Below are 25,536 nucleotides of genomic sequence, written 5' to 3'. Positions count from 1 at the left end.
TTGCATGGGTAATAAAATAATTACCTGGTAAGCTAGTAGTCTAAATCATTATTATAATAATAGCCGGGAAGCCAACTTGACACACGTAATGACCTTTGCATGCGATGCATATCTATGTACTCTATAATGTCATAGTATGGCAAGGACAACATAGTGGATTAGCTCCCTGGTCTGCTGACCCAGAGGTTCCGAGTTCAAACCCTCTGCGAGGCGAATTTTTTGTATCTAAAACTTTATCATAAAAACTGAATTAATGACAGGCAGACAAACACAGAAATTTATATATATAGATTACCCTGGAACTTCAACCCTGGAATGTCAACACGCTTACTTTACCAACTAGAGCTGTAATATATTTAGGAGTTGTCCTCTCATTTTTGTACCTGGTCAACACAAGCTATGAAAATCCCTCTGTAGAGAACAAGGATCTTAAAATGAAGAAACTAACAAGCCATTAGGTTCGGCATCGGCAGATCAAAACATAAATTGAATTGTTGCATATATACAGATATATTGAGTAGCATGCCAATTAGAAACCACCTGTAATGGAGTCATCACTTTAATAAATAGTCATTTTGATATAAAATAAATGTAGGAGAGTTGATGAAATAAGAATGTTTTACGAGACGGGTGCGTACGTCTCGACCCTCTCTAACAAAGCATCAGAGTAGCCTGGGGAGTAGTATTTAACAATCTCCTCTGGATAGCAGTTGTTGATAGTATTGATATACTCAGCGAGAGCGGAACCTGGTTCAGGTTTTATTTCTTGTATCTTCTTGAGTCCTCCCGAGGTGACAGAGAGTCGTCGAGCTTTTGGATCATGCAGAAGGACCTGGTAGAAGATTATCTGAGTTTTAAAAGTAGAACAGATACCATAGACTCAAGGCATACAATATTTTATCACCGAGTACATGGAGCATGATGAGTATTTACTCAATACTGTGAAATTAGGTATATGAGCAAAATGTTGAACTCCTTGGGCACTATGTATTCAGTCAATCTCCAAAGTTTAGTAGCATTTGCTCTTTTCAGTACTGGAAGTATCTTAAACCAAACGCCAAAGTTCTTCATAAATTCTAGTTAAGATAGCGCAGAAAGTGATTGTCAGGAATCTAACCTAAGAATATATATATAGGCTACTAGGCTATACATTATTATATGATCAACTGCATGACTGGCACTGCAAGAGTGTTACACTCTTGCATACACAATCTTTGATACATGGATATAAAGGTAGTTTCTGATAGCAAAGCTGGCAACAAAATATGAATGAAGCATGAGGAATGGCTAGCTTTAGCCCTACATAATCACGGCATAATCAAGGACATAGGTCAATCATGCCATTCACATTGTCTTAGGATGCCAAACTCTTATCTATTCTGTCATGCTTCAACTATTAATTTTGGTTCCCTGGATTTGAATTGATTCCATGGAGCTCACTCGCTTACAGTTTCACAACGAGCAAGCATCTATACAGCAGCTTCTTCAGAGATGGCAGCAACGGGCAGCATTAGACTTCCTACAGGGCAGCGTATGCCTACAGTTGGACTTGGGACCTGGCTAGTGAGTTTTGTAGAATTGTCATCTTTGCTTATGTATCTAAAATGCTACAGCAGCATGTTCTAGCGTTTTACCTTTACAGAACATCTTGATTAGTTTTAAATACCTACACTGTATATGTACACATATAAATGCAGGTTTATTTATGTTCTGATTTGCATGATAGCTTTAGATCAGACAGGTAGCTGCAATTCGTCGCTCCACCATTTTGTGGTGCTGAAGAGGTACTGCAGTAGATCGGTTGATCAAAGCAGAATGTTTTAAAGATTCTTTCATTGTCAAACATTCTCAAAGTTCTCACAGAAGATGGCGATAAGTAATTAGGATACTCATCACTAACCCGTACCTTGGCAGTCTGGTGTGCTGTGAGAGGTCGGCAGGGATATTAATTACATGTACGATTATTCTGCAAGCATGAGAAGGCGTTGGCTGGTGAAAGTGTTACACCTACAGTCTGGTGAGCTGAATGTTTAGAGTTCAAATCCGGTAAAATGCGATATTTTTCCAAACCTCCAACCATGGCTTCAGACCGAAAGAAGGTATAACTCAGGCTATAGTAAGAACCACTACCCGAGCAGTCTGATACACTGTGGAAGATCGTCAAGTGATCAAGTGTAATAACTAACTGCTGAACTATTCTAAGGTTATTGGGGCAGGCGATAGAGTATCTATCGTTTTATTTTATGTCATCACCCTGTTTGCACATGCACTCGTCCACGAAAAAACCTCCGTCTTTGTAGAAAGCGATCATCATTCTTTTGATTAATAGTATTTTTCGGTGTTGTTTTAATACTAAAATAAACAATTGGCAAACAAAAGCATTGTTTGCAATAATTAATTGCAGAAGCTGCGAGTTTCTAACGATAAAATGTGTCCATAAAGATGGCGGACAACGATAGAATGATGTCACAGAAAAACGAAGGACTGGCCTACCAAGCCGAAAGCCCTGAGTTCAACCCCTATTGAAAGCAATTTTTTTTCTTAAACCTTCAGAGCGTCCTTGGACAAATAGGCGGACAGTCTCGCCTTGTATTATAGTAAAGACTAGCTAATTACCTGGCATTGCATGGATAATCAAAAAGGTTTTAGCATAGAAACTTAGTATTTAATTGGTTAAGTTTCTTTAGCCAATGAAATTGAGTAAGAAGCTCCTAGGTAAGCTCTTAATGTTTGCTATCATAACTTAAGAGAGCAGTATTAAAAATATTGCATCATGCTCTTTAGCTGTGCTAGATAAAGCGAGACTATTTTAACCAATCATCTTTAAAGATATGCAGGTGTAATGAGTATGATAAGCCTGGTCATTGTATAACAATGTGATAGCATGGCCTCCCAGTGTAGCACGCCTGTCTGCAAACCTGGAGGTTCCGAGTTCAAATCCTGAACAAAACGTATTTTTCTCTCCTAAAACTTTATCACTGTAACTCGACACACCACAGATCAACAAAAAAATGAGTCATGACCAACACTGGAAATCCTCCCATGACCAAACACGAGCGAAGCGATTGGTTTGGGAGATATATAATAAATGCACATGTGCACACAACTCCCGAAAAATTATCCGTTAACGGCCGTCACCAAGCCCTTGTTACGAAATCTTATCAACAAATTTAACTATTTTTCAGTAAAGTTCTTTAAGTATAATAATGATACAAAACGCATATAAACCTATTTAAATATGTTACCAAGCCTTTGAAAGGTTACCACAAATTCCTAAAACTAACCCATGTGATCGGATTATACATAAATAGACAGATTTATTTGGCCGAAAATTGTTATTAAAACTTGCTAATCTTCACTTTTATCAAAATTAAGACCGAAAATTAAAAGGCCGAGCGGCAGAGAATAGAACGATTAAGTCGTGCGCATTTCACGAAAGAAATAACGTGCACATCTCACCAGTCTATAGCATTGCCGAAGGTTTCTGTAATTAATGAAGGAGTACTGAAATCATTTCATTTTTGCCGATTTCAAAGTAACTGACATTTTGGAAACTTTTGAGTACTTTGGAATTCTAACTGATGTCCAACGCGGTGTAAGTAAAAGAAATGACGATGATATTTTTAACGGTTCTTATGAGATTATTACAATAATTAATTATAAGTTTGGATGACTACAGAATGATGACTACGTAGTACAGATTTTATAAAAATCTATATAAATATCACAACTTCGTGATATTGTTAGCTATGACGTTTTGAAATGTAAACAAAATTGTGCATTAGTTTTATATTATTACTATATCAATAATATTGGTTATTCTAATGTCAGTGCATTTTACCTGTAATACTGGCCAATATTGCATTTCTCCTATTGCAGGGGGAGAAATAAAAACATATAATATTTTCCTTTCATTATTGCTATTTGTTGTATATAATAACACCCACACCCAGTACATTACAGCTACCATTGCGGTTATCCTATTGCACTGCAGTGCCATTTGACTGCTAATATTGATTTCTCAACCGTCAGTACCCTTTCTTTTTTTCCAATATCACTTTGGTCGTGGGCTGTATGACAGTGGAATTTCTAGTTATTTATATTGATAGATATTGATAGATATTGAAAGGCGCTTCACCACCACACATACATGTATGTTGGAAGGTTACCAACACTGCAACGGCAACAGTTTAAGCTAAAGCTTGCTGCACTATTGTGCTTCATCACTTTGATAAGGTTTATAACTACCCAATAGTGTTTTCTGTAAGGAGTTCTTTCCAAAAGACAATATTGTTAAGTTTTCATTTCTATGTACAAAAAGGCTTTTGCAAAAATGGCGCTTGATAATTTTTTTATCAAAAAAAGATAAGCACTACATGTTATGCTTGACCGCAGTATTTTGCTAAATGCTTATGTAATATAGGTCAACTTTATAGGTCAACTTTCTGAATTTACTGTTTTCACTGTTGCCAGTTTGTTGAGCTCGTTATGATAGACATTACCATTAAAGATGAACTTACAAAACTTTTAGTAGAATTCATCATAAAGTATCAGTTTTTTATCATTTGTGGTCATTTTGACATTTGCTATCTGACTGCAAGGTTTTTTCAAAATTAAATTGACGGAACTCGATCGGGGTCAAAATGATCGGAAGATAAATACGTGCCAAAATAATGTTACTAGCTAGGCGACTGCCTGTCTCTCTCGTTACTGATATCAGCTATTGTAAACAAGTTGCAGCGTTACTCATCGCGATTCTGTCAGTTTCTTTGCTGAAGTGCAACTATAAATGTCATATTAATACTTTCACTTAAATCTGAGCGTTTTAATTTCGATCTAGTTTTGTCGATTTTAATCTTGAAACATCCTGGCTATCCGATAGCAAACCTAAAAAACGATCGCAAATGATTAAAAAATATCGATAGTTTCGAATAAAGTCTATTAAATTTTGTAAAGCTAATATTTTACTATAACTCTCCAAATCGATTACAACAAAACAGTGATGGTAGCGGACATCGAATAGTTGGTCGAAATGTAACAGCTAAAAACCACTCTGTGTTTGCAGTCCAACGGAGAAGCGATGAAGGCAGCTATTGATACCGGATACAGACATATAGATACAGCTCAGAACTATCAAAATGAAGACCAGTTAGGAGAAGTACTGGAGCAGCAAATCAAAGATGGTAAAATAACGAGAGAGGAAATGTTTATAACTACGAAGGTATAATGTCCACGCATATATTTCAGATAGTTTGATGTTCATAACTACAAAGGTCTAATTTATCTAGCTATGTACAAGTATTGTTTCAATTATATGCAATCACTAGCTAGTAGCTTTTGCATTTTCTTGTTTCAAATTTACTAATTGTCCCCCAATCTAAAAAAGGTGTCCGAAATCCTAACTGTTAGTGAACAGTTATTGGGCATCATATTATAGAAGCGTTGTTTTATATGATTAAAGATTAATGTATTATGTAGGCTATTAGATTTAATAGATTTAGTGATAATAAATTTTGGTGGCTTAGAATAATAATAATAATAATATGATTGTATTTAGCCAAAAGTGCTTTGTTTTTAAAATTTAGTTCAATAAAGACCTGCAGGTCGCATTGTTACGTAATGCATAAAAACCAGAAAGCTGTAGCTTTTCATTCAGTGTTTGATAATTACTAAATGTCCTAACTCCTCAAGCATAGCTTTAACCTGTATCACAAGCTATATAAATTCACCGTTTACCGCTGTCTTAACTTTTTATCAGAATTTCTATGGAAGTCAAATTTTTAAGACTCTGAAAGACAATTTAGATGTTTTTGGGAAAGGGAAAATCTAGCAAAAAATTACTTGAAGCACTTTTTAAAATGAACAGTACTGTTATTGCTGAAGCTGTATTTATTTGTGTTAAGAAAAAATATTCATAAAAATCTAAATGAGAATCTAGGCAATCTTGCCCAGAGCAGCGCATCATCACCACGCTGTCAGTGTGAAAGCTGAATGCAAACCTCAAGGAGTTTACTGCAGTATTAGTATGCTAAGGAGCCCATTCGCTTGGTTGCATTAGAATTTGTAGAGTGTCCTTAACAGTGAGATTGATAACACTAGAACAGAATTGTTGTTTTTGAGATTTGCTGTAGAGATATTGAATACATCCCTTTGTTGCTTCTCTGGATCGCATGGTCATTGGTCACTTGAACTAACGTGTCTGTTTGTAGTTTATGGAGAATTTTTATATTTATCCCATGACCAAACACCAACGAAGCAACTGTTTGGGAGATTTATGATAAATGCATATGAGCGCACAACTCACGAAAATTATTCATCTACGCACGTCGCAAACCCTTGTATCGAAATCTCATCACCGAATTTAACCATTTTTCAATGGAGTTGTTTAAGTATAATAACGATACAAAACACATATAAACCTATTTAAATATGTTACCAAGTCTTTATTATTTGTAGAAAGCTTCCTAAACCTTACCCATCTGATCGGATTATACATAAATAGACAGATTAATTCAGCCTGAAATCATTATTAAAACTTGGCAAGCCTTATTTTTATCAAAATTAAGATCGGCAAACGAAACGCCGAGCGACAGAGAATAGAACCATTAAGTCGTGCGACTGTCACGGAAAAAAACGTGCACATTTCACCAGTCTATAGCATTGTCGAATTGCCAAAGGTTTCTGTAATTAACGTAGAAGTACTGAAAAGTTATCGTTTCTTTTTTGCTGATTTCAAAGTAACTGACATTTTGGACACTTAGGAGTACTTTGGTATTCCAACTGATGTCTAAAGTAGTTTTTTATTATTAAATTATTAAATTACAATATTTAATTATAAGAATAATTATTTGAGTTTATAAGATTTAATTATGAGAACAAGCATTCGAATTTACAAGATTAGCGTATATAGTGACTGTATTGTGCAGTATGTTACTGTTACTATTTTTTCTAAATAGTTTTGTTAAATAAATTTTCTAAAAATCTACGAAAATATCACAACTTCTTAATATTGTTAACTATGATGTTTTGAAATGTAAACAAAATCTTGCATTGGTTTTATATTATTACTGTATTACTATATTAATGATATTGGTTATCCTAATAATATCAGTGCACTTTACTTCTAATATTGCATTTCTCCTATTGCAGGGGAGAGATATAAACATATAACCTTTCATTATTGCTGTTTGTGGTACATAGTAACACCCAGTACATTACAGCTACCATTGGAGTTATCCTATTACACTGCAGTGCCATTTGACTGCTAATATTGCATTTCTCAACCATCAGTAACCCTTTTTTTCCAATATCACTTTGGCCGTAAACTGTATGACAGGGAAATTTCTAGTTTATTGTATTATTGCTTACTTAGCCAGACAAAAACTAGGTTTATACTTTCTTCTTTCGGTTTCCTCTGCTAAGCTTTAACTTACTACCTTACTACGCTTACAGTTGCTAGTTAGTCTGTAGCTATACCTATAGTTGCTAGTTAGTCTGTCACTATACATACAGTTGCTAATTAGTCTGTCACTATACCTACAGCTGTTAGTTAGTCTGTCACTATACCTACAGTTGCTAGTTAGTCTTTCACTATACCTATAGTCGCTAATTATTCTGTCACTATACCTACAGTTGCTAGTTAGTCTGTCACTATAACTATTGTTGTTAGTTAGTCTGTAGCTATACCTACAGTTGCTAGTTAGTCTGTCACTATACATACAGTTGCTAATTAGTCTGTCACTATACCTACACTTGCTAGTTAGTCTGTTATCATACCTTCAGTTGGGCGTTGGGCTTTGGACCTTAGTCTCTGGCCAAAAGCCAATGCCAAAACTGCTCATTAAATTATTCGTTAGATGTTTAGTAATTTTAGTAAGACCATCTATTACTAGCTGCATAATATAAAATTGGAAATCATATCCTTTTTAATTTCACACGCCAATAAAGAGTAAGAATTCCTAGCCAGCCATAGTTCATCATACTTAATTAAACCTCTGTCTAGACTAGTATTCTAATGCTAGTCAAAGTTCTGGACTATTTGCCCTTTCTAGAACATTTTTCTCCCAACTAGTCCAATCTTTATAATTATAGTTAGAAAGTTGCTCAGCTTGCTTGCAATTTTTCCGTTGTAGAAAACTCAATAGCATTTTTGGGTGACAACATAAATGCAGTAGAGCATTCATGAAATAACAGAAGAAGCTTTGCATCACACTTCTTATGGCGTCAATGTAGTATTTGGAAAACCTGCCCTTAACATTAGAGAGAATTTTTAAAATAGGCCAAGGCTGTGCAGCGGTAAAGTACTTTAATTTTAGTATATGAAAGAACAGGTTTGATACAAAGGTAAACAATTTAAGTTGCAAGCTGAAAGAGCTAGTCATACTAAAGATATTTTACACATAGTATTGTGTTTGAGTTTGGATGTTTTAGCTCATCCCAATGGCCATGGCTCCGCAGGATGTTTGCAGAGAAACTGAGAAAAGTTTGAAGAGGCTGAGAACAAGCTACATTGACCTCTACCTCATTCATTTTCCTGTGTCATTCTCGGTTAGTATTTGAAGAATAGAAATATAACAATTTAAATGAAGTTATACCCGGTTAGTGGCAATAAATATGCTAAAGATTGTGGCTGTACAACATCTAATCATTAATTTTATTTGAACTGGCAAGTTTAGAGTAATATCACCTAGGTAACAACTTCGTGACGTAAACTAAAGCTCAAAAGTAGTTGAATCGTTGGATCATTGTTGTAACCTTGACAAGTGAATTGAAGAAAGGAAAAGAATTTGTCTGTGATTCTTGGCTAAACAGCTGAGATAAAACTGGACTGCTGCCTGAAGCCTTTTGAATAGCTATTAGTCATGATTGATTGATAAAGATAGGGGTAAATAATAAAACAGATGCTTTGCCAAAACTTGCTTACTGCCAAACTAGAACTATTGCCTCATAGTATGAATATGGTTTTGAGGAAATGAGTGACAGAGTAAAGCCTGGTTCCTATATATGTCGCAAAGCACCGGCGACAGCACCGCAGGCTATTAGCGGTGAAATGGGAACATACATGCCGCGTACCGACGAGGACTGCTGGTAGTTGCCGACGGCAATGTAAGAGTTTAGCGCTGTTCAAATTTCGTGAAGAGCCGCAGGCAAAACCTTCCCAAAATTCACTGTACAGGTGTAAGTCAGCATTATCAAATCGGTATGGCGAGCGAACTTTTTATGTGATTATGCGATTATGTTTAGTGATGCAGCTTATATGTGAACAGAAGTTGCCGAGCCTAGCGTCGCGAGCCTAGCATCTCGAGCGTTTTGCTGCGCAAGTTACTGCCACAGTCTCGCAATCGATATGGGAACCAAGCTTTGGTCAAACACAAATTAAGACAAAAGCTGTCAATGCACTGAGACGCATGTATGTACGAGAATATGAGCAGAATGCAGCTTGAATATTGAGATATTGAGATATTGTTACAGTGTGAGCAAGTGAGAGATACAAAATGACTGAGTGGTACAGTGAAAGATAGGCTGGCTGGTAAACTGAAAGTATAGGTAAAAATAAAAGCTGGTCATTAAGCTGAAATATAAACTTAGGGACATAAAACAAGTTATAGAGTGACTGAAATTTATTGTACTACAACATTGTTTCATATAAATTACATTAAAATTAAAAGCACAGCTTTAAATCTGAGTAAACCACACTCGACAGGTGCTAAAACCGTCTTAGCAACATAGCATCAAACGTTCTTAGCACTTTAGATGGTTTGTCAAGATTTAAAGCTGTGCCTTTAAATTTGTTGTAAACCGTACAGAACAACGTTGTAGTGTATTTAAATTTTAGTCACTTTGTACCTTGTTTTGTCCTAGTTCCATTTTAAGTTGAGCACTTAATACGTGAAGTCACCTCAAGTAAACTAGTTTTAGACTGAGAAACATGTATAGACAAAACCCCTGATAAGCTCAACAACAGATTGGCGGTTGCAGTAAACGAAAAACTAACTGATATTTAAGAACGGATAATGAGCCTAAGAGATAGATCGATGGATTGATGATAATACAATACACGCTTCTAAAACCTAAACGGACCGTTCCAAGTTCGTTTACTTTATAAGGATTTTATGTTATACAAACAGCAAAATACATATAAATTGCCTAATATACATACATACCCTATTTACGTAGTTATGTGAAAAGAGGTTTATGTTATAGAAGCCACTACTGTAGTGTCACATACACATAGATAACGGAGTTGTTATCAGGTCCAAACTTGTGTTTTTCATTTTCTGCAGAATGAGGAGTTGGATCAAGGGTATAAAATGCCAAAATACAGTGATGGCACAATAAAGACAACATTTATTGATCCATTAGACACTTGGAGGGTAAGTTACCATCCACTTATGTAGTATAGCCTTTTCTCATGAACTTAATTCAATCCCTGGTTAAAACTGTATTTAGGTCCTCTCATATTTCATAGAGCCAACTTTGGGCCTTGAAATGCATTTCCATCTTAGATATATATAAACCTAGATTGGCCAATAATAGCTATTCCCATCGGTTTCCTTGTCAGACTTAAATAGCATGACGTAACGTCATTGTATTGTACCTCATGCTTGACTGCATTGTTGTTAACAATGGAGCTAATTAGGAGAAGCTGACAAAGTTACAATTATTTTCACATAAAAACCATCTTGGATACATAATCCAGTAAACTGAAGGAATTCTGTGATAGTATCTGATAACCACCATAGATTAAAACTATAAACGCTATGAATTGTTGCACACAAGTCATGAGCCATCAGGGCTTTATTTGCCACCCTCTCCTATCCCCATTCTTTCTTCTCCCTTTCCCCAAAGAAGAAGTGAGAAGGGGAAAAGAGAGAAGGGGAAAAGGACAGGGAGGGCAAATAGCCCACCCACTCAAAGAGCCAGACCCTGGCTAGGTAAATAGACTAAGATATTGCTGAACTAAACATGAATAAATATGATGAGTATGCAAGTATGTCTTAAGTCAAAAATGAGACAGAATTATTATTTTACAGCTGGCTATGTAGCTGGCTAGGTCACCAAAGCCGAAGTGTAATGATTGTATCACTTGCATCGTGGATGTTACCAACTATGATGTAAACCAAGCAAGGAATTCCCTAATCACAATTAAGAATCGTGGTGGCTTGACTTTGTCTTCGCCTGTGGTGATTGAGGTTTGCAACCACAGTGAGAAAGCGAGAGTGTTGCTTAGTAGTGCTGGATTGGTGAAAAACTTTCCCAGGCTGGCACTAATTGCCACCATGGAGAAGTTGCTGAGGTTCAACATCATGCTATTGTTCAAGTGTAATCATCAAGCTAGTAGACTAGCTCGTGAGATAGCAAAGAGATATATTTCGATTAGGGCGCATTGTGAAGCTAAGAATAGAGCTGGCATGGGTAGCTTGTTTGGTCTTGACCTACCGGGTCAGAGGTGCCCAGGTCAGGCTACCCGACCCTCGGGTCTTCCTATACAAAGACACGGGTAGGTTTATGGCTAAACAACAGCGGTTGTATATCGCTTTTTAAGTGCGATTGAAATGGAGTCGCATATAGTCCTAGCACGGAAGGACCAGGTGAAATAAAACAAGGTGAGTCAAGATTATATTTTTACATCTGCGACAATAGTCTTTGGACTATAGGTTTCATAACGCTTTTCGGCAACAAATAATCAACATGTCGGTGGTCTGGGAGTTCATGAAGAAGCCAGTCACCAAAGGAAAATACCAAGTTATATTTATACAATATGCAAAAGCAAGTTATAGGTTGACTTGCAACAGAATTCACATTACAGTTATTTGGTATCATAAGATTCACCATGTCTTACTCTGTTGTGTTGAAGGTGTGAAATATATGGGAATGTGATTACAAGCTTTTAAAAGCTAAAAAAGATCAGGAAAATCGCAGCCACACAAGATCACCGTAGTTTGTATTCGCTTTCCAAAACGGTTCTAATAGGACGTAGTTGTTACAGGATGGTTTCTGTTTACACTTTCATGCAACCTCATTCGTCGAAATATTTTCACAAATATACTTCACGCATTCAACAAAACTATGTCTGTTGTTCTTAAGCATCTGTTTTATCGTCATTGTAATGCTGTCACTTTTAGCACTGATATCTTATAACTTACCGTAAAAAATCGTTAAACCTTTTAACCTTAGCTCGAAGGAGTACATATCATTGTCTAATAATCATGACGAGCCTGTTGGTCACCTGTGATAATCGAAAAATGCTGCAAAAATTATTTGCGAAGTATTGGGTCACGTGATCAGATTACGACTTGACGATTGAATAATGCCGAAACAAAACTGTAAAGTAGCGAGCATCTATATTTGATACGGGGTATTCAGTAAAACTCGAAGTGTTTGTCATGAACTAATGCTACGATAAGTTTTATATTGACCTTTTTATTGGCTTTTCAATTCACGTGAGAACATCACGTGACAAGACAATAACCAAACTGTAATGACTACGTCAGAGAAATAAAGAGATTCCAATCTACGGCGGCTTTTCATTTTTGAGCTTTTTAAGAGCTTGTAATCACATTTCTACGTATTTGGCACTTACAACACAACAGAGTAAGACTTGGTGAATTTTTTGATACCAAATAGCTGTAATGTGAATTCTGTTGCAAGTCAACCTTTAAGCTACAAAGCAAGGTCCACCTCAATACTATTGAGGCATTTACAACAAGTGCTTCCTGAGGAACTTAATAGCTCGTCTAAGAACCTTCAATCCAGCAAATTTATTTATTTTTAGCTTCTTTCACTAATACCAGAAGTTTAGGGAAGTGATGGATTTTTGCTTTCCACTATGCTGAGTTATCTATTTCTATCTCTGTCAAGTATTTCTTAACTAATCTTTTCTTGTTGATTATATTAGCAGTTGAAATAAAATCTGTAATAAAAACAGTAGCTAAATCATGCCATTAATCTATCACCCATTGAATAGCATTGATCTACCAATGTCTAGCCATAAATTATAAATTGCATCTATAAACCAAGCCACAAAATATAATGATCGGTGTGATAATGATTTCTTTTATCTTAGTTTATTGATGTCACAACATTAGGCTGTAATAGAACTATCTCTTAACCTTGAATGAATAAAAAATCGCGCTTGCTGGCCCGGTCCGACCCGATCTTGGCCTTCATTGCTGACCCTGAGTCTGATCCGACCCTGCATTCCTTGGTCTCGTTCCAGCTCTAGCTAAGAAAGCCTTTGATTCCATTTCCCTGATCAGATCAAAACTTCACAGGCTCATCATATTTAGTCATGTTTAGTTCAACATTATATTAGTCTTTCACCTAGCCAGGGTCTGGCTCTTCGGGTGGGCTATTTGCCCCCTTCTCCTTTCCCCCTTCTCTCTTTTTCCCTTGTCCCTTCCTCTTTGGAGAAGGGGAAAAGAGAGAATGGGGAAAGGAGAAGGGGGCAACTAAAGCCCTGATGGCTCATGATTTGTGTGTAACATTTCATAGCTTTTATACGTTTAATCTATGGTGGTTATCAGATATTATCATAGAATTGCTTTAGTTTACTGGATTATGTATACAAGAAGGTTTTCATGTGAAAATAAATGTGATTTTGTCAGCTTCTCCTGATTTGCTCCATTGTTAACAACAGTGCAGTCAAACATGAAGTACAATACAATGATGTTACGTCATGCTATTTAAGTCTGACAGGCTTTTTTCCTGTTGGCCAATCTAGGTTTATATATCTATGATTTCCATCCCCTAGAATCTTTCAAATACCCTAGAATCAATCAAAAACACATATTTTGGTTGCTACTAATTTATTCCAAAGGTAATTGATTATAACAAATGATTTAATATAATAAACAAGAAATCATTAATTAAATATTCAGCATTGTATATAAGTATTTATCATTGTGAAAGTTTTAGGCCCTACTGTTTTTGTTTTGCACAAACTGTAAGCAGACCACTCAAGCCAAGTTTGTGTTTTCGATGAAGGCTTATCTGTAATATATATTACAGCTATATTATAATATATTATATTATTATCTGTAGATTGTATGAAATAGATTAAATATATGATGTTGATCGTTTCTGGAAATACTTCCTCATTTTGCTCAAAATGAAAACAAAACATGTCTGCTCAACAGGAAATGGAAAAGCTCGTGGATGATGGCCTTGTAAAAGCTATCGGAGTTTCAAACTTTAACAAAGAACAGCTTTTAAGGTTTTACACTGAGGCGAGAATAAAGCCAGCGAATCATCAGGTTTGTCTATACAGCTTTCATAAGAGACTAGCTATATATAGTTTATATAGCTCTTATAAAAGATGCTGATTTCACACAAACATATATCCATTGCTCATTTTATGTCCCATGGATTACAGAAAAGTGGATTTTAGTAAGAATTATCACTTATAATTTGTATGTACAAAACTATAAAAAGGGTGATTATGCTTTCCATGTTCCAGCATAAGTGGTCAGAATTGAGCTTTATTTGATATCTATCACACCAATCAACTCTGACCTATTCTAGATTGAGGTTCACGCATGGCTGCCTCAGTATGACTTGGTCGAGTTTTGCCAAACCAGAGGAATCACGGTAACTGCATACGCACCGATTGGTTCTCCTGGAAAACCTGAGTGAGTAGAGTTTAGTAATTAGGTCGTTACCTACTTGAGAAGTTGTCCTACTTCACCATCTTGATAAAGAGATACTCTAAGTCTATGTGTTTTAACAGTTAGATTCTAATAGAAGTACACCATAATCTACTATATAAACGGCAATCGTTGTCTGTCTATCTATCTGTGTATCTGTCTGTCCGCTTTATAGAGTACCGTACTTTTCGGACTATTAGCCGCTACTAAGTATCTAGGGCGCATTAACGAGAATCTCCGGTTATTGCGCCTCATAACCTATTTATCGTTTGCCGTTTTCACCCCAAAATGACGTAATAATTACAACTCTACGGCTTTCTTTTAGCTACATGACACGCGATGCTTTTTTGTCCTCGACGTATTAGGGCTAATTTGTTTTCGGCAAAACGATATCGACAATAGACTCTCTCGATATTAGAATTTGGCGACTAAATTTTATTAATTCTATGAAACACGATGCCATTTTTGTGAACCTCTATTTCTGGCTTTTCTTAAGGTTCAATTGCTAAATTGCTGTTAAGGTCACTACTTTTCCCGCGGACAATTGTATTATCTCGAGTAGGAGTAACATCTATATTCTCTCACCTTCGATCAGACAAAGACATTACAATAATTTACTTTTACATAACATATCGTTGTAGCAGTATCGTCGTATTCAGAGTTTTGGTGGATAGCTGTTGGTGGAACAGTAACTTTTTTATACACACACTTTTATGCAAGAATTGTTATTATTAATTCAACATATTCACGAATGTTATTTTGTTTTCTCAGTTTGTATTAATTGTATCATTACCGAATCATCTCATATTGTAATCGTAGCAAAACAGACTCGATTTAGCTATTACTTGCTAATTATTTCACTGTTACATCTAAACCCTTTATAGTTGTTTTATTTTTAAAGATTATTTGACCTGCACGAAACCTTTTTTTGTCATGATATGAAGTTTAAAAGTAGTTTGACAAAGTAAATTTGAAACCCTTCACAGTTGTTTTAGGTAAAATGGCAAATGTTGTTATATGTTAAATACAAATCAATTTTCTGTTCAGTGTTTTTTTTATTACCCGGGCAATGCTGGGTTGTACAGCTAGATGTATTAGCTTACACACCTTTCCTGTTAAATCTAACCAGTTAGTTTTTCGTAATTATTTTCAGATTTTACAACAAACATTTGTAAGATTGCTGTAAGATTTATCGTGTAAGATTGCAAGTATCAGTTATTCTCCACTATCTTATATTTACATACATTTACATATAGTAGATATTTAAATTCTCTTATTACATTTATAAACTTCTTATGACTTTTGAAGTTTATAATATAAGTTTTTTAAAGTTTGTTTCATCGTTGTTATTATTTCAACTTGCATTTTTTTAAACATAAATTGAGTATCGTGTTTGAAGTTTAAACATTATTCATTTTCCTATCACTGTTATTATTACTTGATTAGTTTCCAATTCATTATTAATATTATTCTTTTATTCAACCATTTTTGGCAGACATTGTTTTAATAAAATTTCAACTACAAAATACTATGATATTCTGTCATATTTTTTAGTATCGTCGTATTCAAAGAATTGATGGATAGTTTCTGAAGGGACAGTAACCTTTTTATACCCACACACTTTTATGCAAGAATTGCTACTATTAATTCAACATATTCATGATTTTTATTTTGTTTTCTCAGTTTGTATTAATCGTATCATTACCGTATTATTTTTTATTGTAATTGTTGCAAAACCAACTTAATTTAGCTATTTAACTTGCTAATTATTTTAAATTTACATCTAATCCCTTTACAATTGTTTCATTTTTTTAATTTATTAGACTTGCAGAAAACCTTTTCCTCATGATATGGAGTTTGAAAGTTACAGTTGTTTGACAAAGTTTGATAAAACTTTACGGTTGTTTTTATTTTCTCAAATTATTTCAACTACACAAAACACTTTTCTCATGATAGGTTAGTTACCTATCATGTTTTCTCATGTTACCTATGTAGTTTGAATGTTAGAATGGCAAATGTTGTTATATATGTTAAAAATACAAATAGATTTTCTGTGCAAAGACTTTTTTATTACCCGGGTACAAGTACAGCTTATGGTGTAAAATGTTGAAAAAATACTTTACCGAGGTTGTTTTCTCGCCTTGAAGCGAATTAAAATTTACATTATTTTATTTTAATGGGAAAAATTGTTTCAGATCTCGAAGTTCTAGAACTGATTATGTTCGAGAACTGAGGTTCCACTATACGTTATCAAAAGATATAGGTCGCTGAAAGTTATGAAATTTTAAATTTACATTGGTTTGAAAACCTTTAGTTGTTTTATTTATTTTTAAATCAGTTGTCCTGCACAAAACCTTTTCCTCATGATATGAAGTTTGAAAGTTGTAGTTGTGTGAAAAAGTTTAAAAACCTTTACAGTTGTTTTATTTTCTCTCTTAATTTATTTCAACTACACAAAACTCTTCTTTCATGATATGTAGTTTGAAAGTTAGAATGGCAAATGTTGTTATAAAAAATTATGTTAAATACAAATCAATTTTTTGTGCAAAGACTTTTTTTACTACCCGGGCAACGCCGGGTAGCACAGCTAGGCTTGGGACCGTGGCGTCACTCGGGGATGCGCGGGTTACCTTTTTCGCCTCGACTGCAGCAAGAGTCTACAGGCGCGGCTTTCCGGATGAATAAGTTGGTGAATGCGAGGCGATTGAGTGCTAGGCGATTGATTACGAGACAGTTGGTTGCGAGTGCAAGGTGATTAATTGCAAGGCGAGTGCAAGGTGATTGATTGCAAGTGCGAGGTGATTGATTGCAAGGCGATTGATTGCGAGGCGAGGTGATTGCAAGGCGAGTGCAAGGCGATTGATTGCGAGGCGGGCCGATTGATTGCAAGGCGATTGATTGTGAGTGCGAAGCGATTGATTGCGAGGTGAGTGCAAGAACGCAATTGTCTACTGCGAGGTGTGTGAAGACTGGTCAGCCGAGGCGGGGCTCAGCGGCAAAAGTGCGCGATCGTCAACTGCAAATATAGACGGGTATGAACGGATGCATGAATCTAGACACATGAATCTAGAATATTTACTAGATTTTACACGCATCTAGCTGTAAGACAAATTGCAGATTTCCATTGTTCTCCCCAACATTGACATGTATATGTGCATGCATTCTTTGATCAGGACAATTTCGGTAGACTGTATATTTGGAGTTGTTTTACAGTATGAAAGACAACTACCAATAAAACTTGCTTTACGTAAATCTGTTCCCGAACACGGGTAATGCAGCTAGTTATATATATATCACAGGGTAATGATAAAACTCCTGGAATTCGATATAGCATTGTGTGAGTGTTGCTAATTGGGGAGTTGTCCTACTTAAACATCTAGATAGTGGGCACCAGCAGTGCGTGTGCTCTTAACATTGAGCTGTCGACAGATTCATCCTATATGAAAAAGTTTTGATGTTTATTGATCTTTTTAAGCTTTGAATTGATGAAGAGTCTAACCGCAGTAAACGATAGACTTGTATGCCATACTTCTGTTTTTACTGTTTTGCATTTTATAGAGCTAATACTCTGGCAGTCTAGTGCCCCGTAAGCGATCATCAGGTGTAATAACTATACACACAATTATTCTGTAATTTTAGAAGGTGGTTTCTTGGCATAGTTGTTACAACGTTTATCTGCCAGGCCAAAAGTTTCAAGTTTGAATCTTATATGGTGCAATCTTTTTTCCAACTTTTAATCGTGGCTTCATACCTCTTATTATGGCAAAGATTCTAGCGATTCTAGTTTTCCATTTGCTAAGTTAAAAAAAGGCAGACTAGCTTTTTTAATCACTTGTCTACAGCTGATTGGCTGTTCCTACCATAACCTATGCTGATAGAAATCCTGTTGAAGTTCTCACGTTTCTAGGGAGGTAAACTTTGGTCCAATCGTTGAACCTTTACTCGATGAGCCTCTGCTTAAAGAAATAGCGGACAAACATGGCAAAACACCTTCACAGATTCTCCTTCGCAACCTTGTGCAGAGGAATCTTGTTGTTGTACCCAAGAGTGTCACTCCCAGTCGAATGAAGCAAAACCTAGAGGTGAATATCGAAACATAATTTATGGCTTGAACTTTTTAACTTTATTAACTATTAAAGACTGTCATGCTGGCGGCCTAGAGAGATCATCATGTGTAATAAGTATGTGCGTAATTATGCGCCTTACATGACAAGGTAGCTGATTGGTGTGGTGGTTATTGTGTCGGAGTTCAGAGCTGAATATCTGAGTTTAATTACTGTGTGACACATTTTTAATGCTCGAAGCGGAACGCACTCATGGATGCTCATGGACGGAAATGGCTTTTATTTTATTAAATATATTAAAAAGTTATAACCTCTCAGTTACAGATAACCAACTTTGTATCTGCAAACAATTGTAAGTCACAAGATGTAACTGCTACAGTCAAATTGTTTTATTATTAGAAACGACCAGAAGCAAGGAGCAAAACAGAATTTCCTTTATTTAAATTATGTAGGTGGTATTCGAGTAACCATTTGACCACTTTTCCTCTATTTAAGATATGGCATCAATCCTTATTTTAAGACATCTTAATCGTTCATCTGTAATGTATTGATAAAAGAAAAACATTTAGGAATGAAGCAACTTGATTAGGAGAGCTTTTCTGCTACTGTCAGTAAATTTTGGTTTATGTTATATGAGCAAGGATTTTTCTAGACAGACTAATTGCCTACTTTTTTCAATTATAGATTTTTGACTTTGAGCTGAGTGATGAGGAAATGGAGATGATCAAAGGCTTGAATCGAGAGCTAAGGCTATTCACCTTTAATTTCGTTGGAAAGCCCAAGTAAGGGTTTGGTTATAAAACAGATTGTAAGCAACATATTATCAGTGACAAACTCCAAAGAGTTTTTGAAGTTGCTTTTCCTTTGACAGCATATGACTACATATAGTCGTCTCATTTTAACCAGTATTACTTATAACAGCTGCCATCTTCATAGGCATTTCTTTCAGTCTTGAAACATGAGCAAAGTTGGTTTATTCACAGACCTGGTTTTCATATGATAATTGAGAAGGTTAGAGTTTTCTGCTAAGCCAAAGTTCACTCATACAAATACTTGTAGTGAAAAACAGCAGATTTTAGCTAAAACGCAACTCGTTGGAAACTGTAAGGCTGAGAAAACTAAACAGACTTGAATCACAATAATACTTTAAACAGTTTTGATACTTTTTTAATATTTTTAAATGTTTTAAAATAGCTTTTAAAATGCAATTTTTCATAGTTTTATAAACAGTATCATCAGCCTTTATAATTTATTTATCTATATATCCATATGTCAACACTCGAGTTTAACGGCAATAGTGCTACTGAATTAGCTGCTTGTGTAAAGGTTAACAATGTTTTAAATTCATTTGTTGTTATTCTTGCTCTCTTATGATTTTAGCATGAGTCATCCATACTTTCCATGGCCAGAACTAAAAGATTAGTTGGATGTAACTCAAGTCTGGCCATCTGAATGTCTGCTAACACTCCATGCCTACAGAGTCACCACCTTTGAAACTGGATAACTATCATTTACTTATTAATTGACTAGACTGAAACAGCTATATTCTGTTTTTACCTATTATTATGTTAACAGATATCTACATTTATAGGCATTCCATAACATAACACAAGTCATTGAAAATTGTATAGCTTGTGGTTACATGACATTTGGCTGCAAGTATGCATACTTAATATATTATAAATTCAGGGTCACAGGCTAGCTTATTCATGCTTCCAAACAAAACTACCAGTGTACTAGCTGAATGCTCAGCATTGCACAGATGATAAAATAATTACCTAGTAAGCTAGTAGTCTAAATCATTATTATAATATTAGCCGGGAAGCCACCTTGACAAACGTAATGACATTTGCAAGCGATGCATACCTATGTACTCTATAATGTCATAGTATGGCAAAAACGACGTAGTGGATTAGCTCCCTGGTCTGCTGACCTGGAGGTTCCGAGTTCAAATCCTCTGTGAGGTGAATTTTTAGTATTTAAAACTTTATCATAAAAACTGAATTAACGACAGGCAGACAAACACAGAAATATATATATATAGATTACCTTGGAACTTCAACCCTGGAATGTCAACACGCTTACTTTACCAACTAAAGCTGTAATATATTTAGGAGTTGTCCTCTCATTTTTGTACTTGGTCCACACATGCTATGAAAATCACTCTGTAAAGAACAAGGATCTTAAAATGAAGCAACTAACAAGCCCTTAGGTTTGGCATCGACAGATCAAATCATAAATTGAATTGTTGCATATATACAGATATATTGAGTAGCATATCAATCAGAAACCACCAGTAATGGAGTCACTATTTTAATAAAGTCATTTTGTTATAAAATAAATGTAGTAGAGTTGATGAAATAAGAATTTTTTACGAGACGGGTGCGTACGTCTCGACCCTCTCTAACAAAGCATCGGAGTAGCCTGGGGAGTAGTATTTAACAATCTCCTCTGGATAGCAGTTGTTGATAGTATTGATATACTCAGCGAGAGCGGAACCTGGCTGCGGTTTTATTTCTTGTATGTTTTTGAGTCCTTCTGGGTTGACAAAGATTTGTCGAGCTTTCGGATCATTTGGAAGGACCTGGTAGAAGATTATTTGAGCGTTATAAGCGCGTAGAACAGATAGCATAGACTCAAGACAAACAATATGTGTTCACCGAGTATATGGAGCACGATGAAATATTCACTGAATACTGTAAAATTAGGTATATGAGCAAAATGTTGAAATCCTCGGACACTATGTATTCATTCAATCTCCAAAGTTTAGTAGCATTTGCTTTTTCCAGTACTGGAAGTATCTCAAACCAAACACCCAAGTTCTTCATAAATTCTAGTTAAGACAGCACAGAAAGTGATTGTCAGGAATCTAATCTGAGAATATATATAATATACATTATTATATGATCAACTGCATATGCATATTTTAATGAGACCCAATTAAAATATAACAATTAAAATTTGAGTTCAACTTTTCTGGCACTGCAAGGGTGTTACACTCTTGCATACACGAATCTTTTATGCATGGATATAAAGGTAATTTTTTGTAGTAAAGCTGGCAACAAAATATGAATGAAGTTTGAGAAATGGCTAACTTTAACCCTACATAATGTAGTTTTGCAACTTTTTGAAAAGTAACTTAGAGTTGTATGCTCTTGCGACTGTGTAATATATCTAGAACATACATGTAATTACATTTGGTGAGTATATATAAATTAGATATTCAGCTAGGCAGAATAGTTATGCCAAAGCATAGAGTAAGGTGAGGTGGAATAAAAATTAGACAATAGAAAGGTAAATATGCAGGTAAGTTATGTATACCTAGAATGTACTTGAAGCACTCAAAATACAAGTAGGTAATAGTTTCTCTACGATAAGCATTGCAAATACCATCTATATTTTAGCAAGGAATGTAGCACAATTTTATTCTACTAGGTCATGCCAAGTTATTGGAAAGCTTATTTGCACTTTTTTGTAATGAAGTTCCACACAACTCACTCATAAGTCATATCTGCATGCATCTCACTTTTCAACTCTGACCACCTGTGGGTGCAAGATTAAATCTTAACAGCCAAGATGTCTGCAAGGAAGGCCAGACAGGTTGGAAATAAACCCTGAAAATGCACATCACTTCTGCTATTTACTGTCTTAAGGTCACATGACTTTGTTTTGGATGAGTACTGAGTCGATCGGGTTTAAAAAATAAAGTAAATACTATACTCGCTAGTAATCTGTGGTCCAATAACACAGGAGATCTGGTTGCACCTAGCCAGTTGGTTGCAAACTTCTCTACTTTGGTCTCTTCTGTAACTTCTAACCAGCATTGGAATTTTCAGGTGGCAATAATGTGGCCACCTGCAAGGGTTACAATATACCAAAAAATGTTCATTTACCTAATTGCTATAAGTTTTTTGGAGTAGGTCAATCATGTCATTCACATCATCTTAGGATGCCAAACTACATGTATTATCTATTCTGTCATGCTTCAACTATTAATTTTGGTTCCCTGGATTTTAATTGATTGCATGGAGCTCACTAGCTTACATTTTCACAACTAGCAAACATCTATACAGCAGCTTCTGCAAAGATGGCAGCAACGGGCAGCATTCGACTTCCTACAGGGCAGCGTATGCCTACAGTTGGACTTGGGACCTGGCTAGTGAGTTTTGTGGAATCGTCATATTTGCTTATAATGTATTTAAAATGCTGCAGCAGCATGTTCTAGCGTTTTACCTTTACAGGATACCTCAATTAGTTTTAAATACGTATATGTACAAATATAAATGCAGGTTTGTTTATGTTCTGATTTGCTTGATAGCTTTAGATCAGACAGGTAGCTGTAATTTGTCGTTCCCCCATTTCGTGGGGCTGAGGAGAGTTTTGGTAGAGGTGCTGCAGTAGATCGGTTGATCAAAGCGGACATTTTTAAAGATTCTCTCACTGTCAAACTTTCTGGAAGTTCTCACACAAGATGGCGATAAGCGATTAGGATACTCATCACCAACCCATACCCCGACAGTCTAGTGCGCAATGAGAAGTCGTCAGGAGTACTAATTATATGTACGATTATTCCAAAGCGTGACTAGGTGTTGACTGGTGCATACGTTACAGTGTTGGTCGAGTGAGCTAAATGTTGACAGTTCTAATCCAGTACAATGTACTTCTTTTTTCCTAACCTCCAACCGTTTTTTTAGACCATTTGAAGGAGATAACTGTTACTATAGTAAGAACTAGTATCCCAGCCGTCTGGTACACTGTCAAGGATCTTCAGGTGTAATAACTAACTGCACAGCTATTCTAAGGTTATCGGCGCTTGTTGTAGAGTATTGGTCTACCAACCCGAAAGCCATGAGTTCAACACCTATTAAAAGCTTTATTTAAACCCTTCAGACTGTCTTTAGACAAATAAGCTGTCAGTCCCGCTCGGTATTATGGTAAAGGCTGGACGAATGCCCGGCATTGTACGAGTAATCAAAAAAGTTTTGGCATAGAAAATTTATATTTAATTAAGTTTCTTTACCCAATGAAATTGAGTAACAAGCTCTTATGTAAGTTTTTAAAATTTGTTATCATAACTTAGGCGAGCAGTATTAAAAATATTGCATCATGCTCTTTAGCCCTGCTAAAGGAAGCTTGAGTATTTTAACCAATCATCATTAGAGATATGCAGATGTAATGAGTATGATATACTAGTTCATTGTAAAACAATGTGATGGTGTGGCTTACTAGTGTAACATGCCTGTCTGCAGACCTTAGATTCTGAGTTCAAATCCTGTGTGAAGTCTATTTTTCTTTCTAAAAATTTATCGCTATGCGTAACTCAACACACGATAGACCAACAGACAAATGACCAACGCTGGAACTTTTATATATACTAATAGATATTGAAAGACGCTCCACCACCACACATACTCTGAAAAGTTACCAACACTGCAACGGCAGCGGTTTTAACTAAAGCTTGCTGCACTATTGTGCTTCATTACTTTGATAAGGTTTATAACTGCTCAATAGAGTTTTCTGTAGAAAATTCTTGCCAAAAAAGAATATTTATAAGTTTTCATTTCTATTTACAAAATGGCTTTGCCTTTTGACCATTTCTTTAACAAGAAAAAAATAAGCAATGCATGTTATGTGTGGTAGCAGTATTTTGCTACATGCTTGTGTAATATAAGTCAACTTTCTGATTCCACTGTTTTCACTGTTGCCAGTTTGTTGAGCTAGTTAGGATAGACATTACCATTAAAGATGAACTTACAAAACTTTTAGTAGAATTCATCATAAAGTATCAGTTTTTTATCATTTGTGGTCATTTTTGCATTTGCTATCTGACTGCGAGGTTGTTTAAAAATTAAATCAAAAAGATTGATCAGGGTCAAAACGCTCGGAAGAAAAATACATACCGAAATAATGTTACCAGTTGTGTGGCTGCCTGCCTCTCTTGTTACTGATATCGACTATTGTGATCAAGTTGCAGCATTACTCGTCTCGATTCTGTCATTCTCTTTGCTGAAGTGCAACTATAAACGTCATAGTCATACTTTTGCTTGAATATGAGCGTTTTAATAGCAATCAAGTTTTGTCGATTTTAATCTTGAAACATCCTGGCTACCCGATAGCAAACATCCAGAATCATTGCAAAGAACAAAAAATTCCAATACTTTCTAAAAAAATCTATTACAATTTTTTTCGAGCTAATATTTTACTATAACGCTCCAAATCGATTACAACAAAACAGTGATGATGGCAGACATCGAATAGTTGGTCGAAATGTAACAGCTAAAGACCACTCTGTGTTTGCAGTCCAATGGAGAAGCGATGAAGGCAGCTATTGATATCGGATACAGACATATAGATACAGCTCAGAACTATCAAAATGAGGACCAGTTAGGAGAAGTAATGGAGCAGCAAATCAAAGATGGTAAAATAACGAGAGAAGAAATGTTTATAACTACAAAGGTATAATATCCGTGCTTATATTCTAGATAGTTTGATGGTCATAACTACAAAGGTCAAATTTATCTAGCCATGTACATGTATTGTTTCAATTATATACAATCGCTAGCTAGTAGCCTTGGCTTTTTCCTGTTTAAAATTTACTAATTGTCTCCCAATCTGCAAGGTGTCTAAAACATCACTGTTAGTCAGCAGTTATAGAGCATCACTGTTAGTCAGCAGTTATAGAGCATCACTGTTAGTCAGCAGTTATAGAGCATCATATTAGAAACATTGTTTTAAATAATTAAAGATTAATGTATTATATAGGCTCTTAGATTTAATAGATTTAGTGATCATAAATTTTGATAGTTTATAATAATAATATAATTGAA

At 35.5% G+C, this 25,536-nt stretch overlaps 1 protein-coding gene across 2 annotated transcripts in view; it reads left to right on the top strand.

The window, feature by feature from the left end:
- Positions 1-1,430: 1,430 nt before the first annotated feature.
- The window catches only part of LOC137387315 (aldo-keto reductase family 1 member A1-A-like), a 32,917-nt gene continuing 8,811 nt past the window's right edge, over positions 1,431-25,536 (top strand). The window contains exons 1-9 of one of the 2 annotated variants that reach the window (XM_068073694.1): positions 1,431-1,563; positions 5,066-5,221; positions 8,431-8,547; positions 10,284-10,373; positions 14,139-14,255; positions 14,524-14,630; positions 18,553-18,727; positions 19,394-19,491; positions 20,090-20,397. In XM_068073694.1, the coding sequence (XP_067929795.1) occupies positions 1,492-1,563; positions 5,066-5,221; positions 8,431-8,547; positions 10,284-10,373; positions 14,139-14,255; positions 14,524-14,630; positions 18,553-18,727; positions 19,394-19,491; positions 20,090-20,132 (975 nt within the window). In that variant the 5' untranslated portion in view covers positions 1,431-1,491 and the 3' untranslated portion in view covers positions 20,133-20,397. Of the gene's footprint in view, positions 1,564-5,065; positions 5,222-8,430; positions 8,548-10,283; positions 10,374-14,138; positions 14,256-14,523; positions 14,631-18,552; positions 18,728-19,393; positions 19,492-20,089; positions 22,869-25,009; positions 25,166-25,536 lie in introns of those variants that run through there. The other variant, XM_068073695.1, reaches the window with a different exon arrangement.

This window comes from Watersipora subatra, chromosome 2 (assembly GCF_963576615.1).
Source record: "Watersipora subatra chromosome 2, tzWatSuba1.1, whole genome shotgun sequence".
NCBI classification, from domain to species: domain Eukaryota; kingdom Metazoa; phylum Bryozoa; class Gymnolaemata; order Cheilostomatida; family Watersiporidae; genus Watersipora; species Watersipora subatra.
This window is presented reverse-complemented; position numbering and strand designations above follow the sequence as displayed.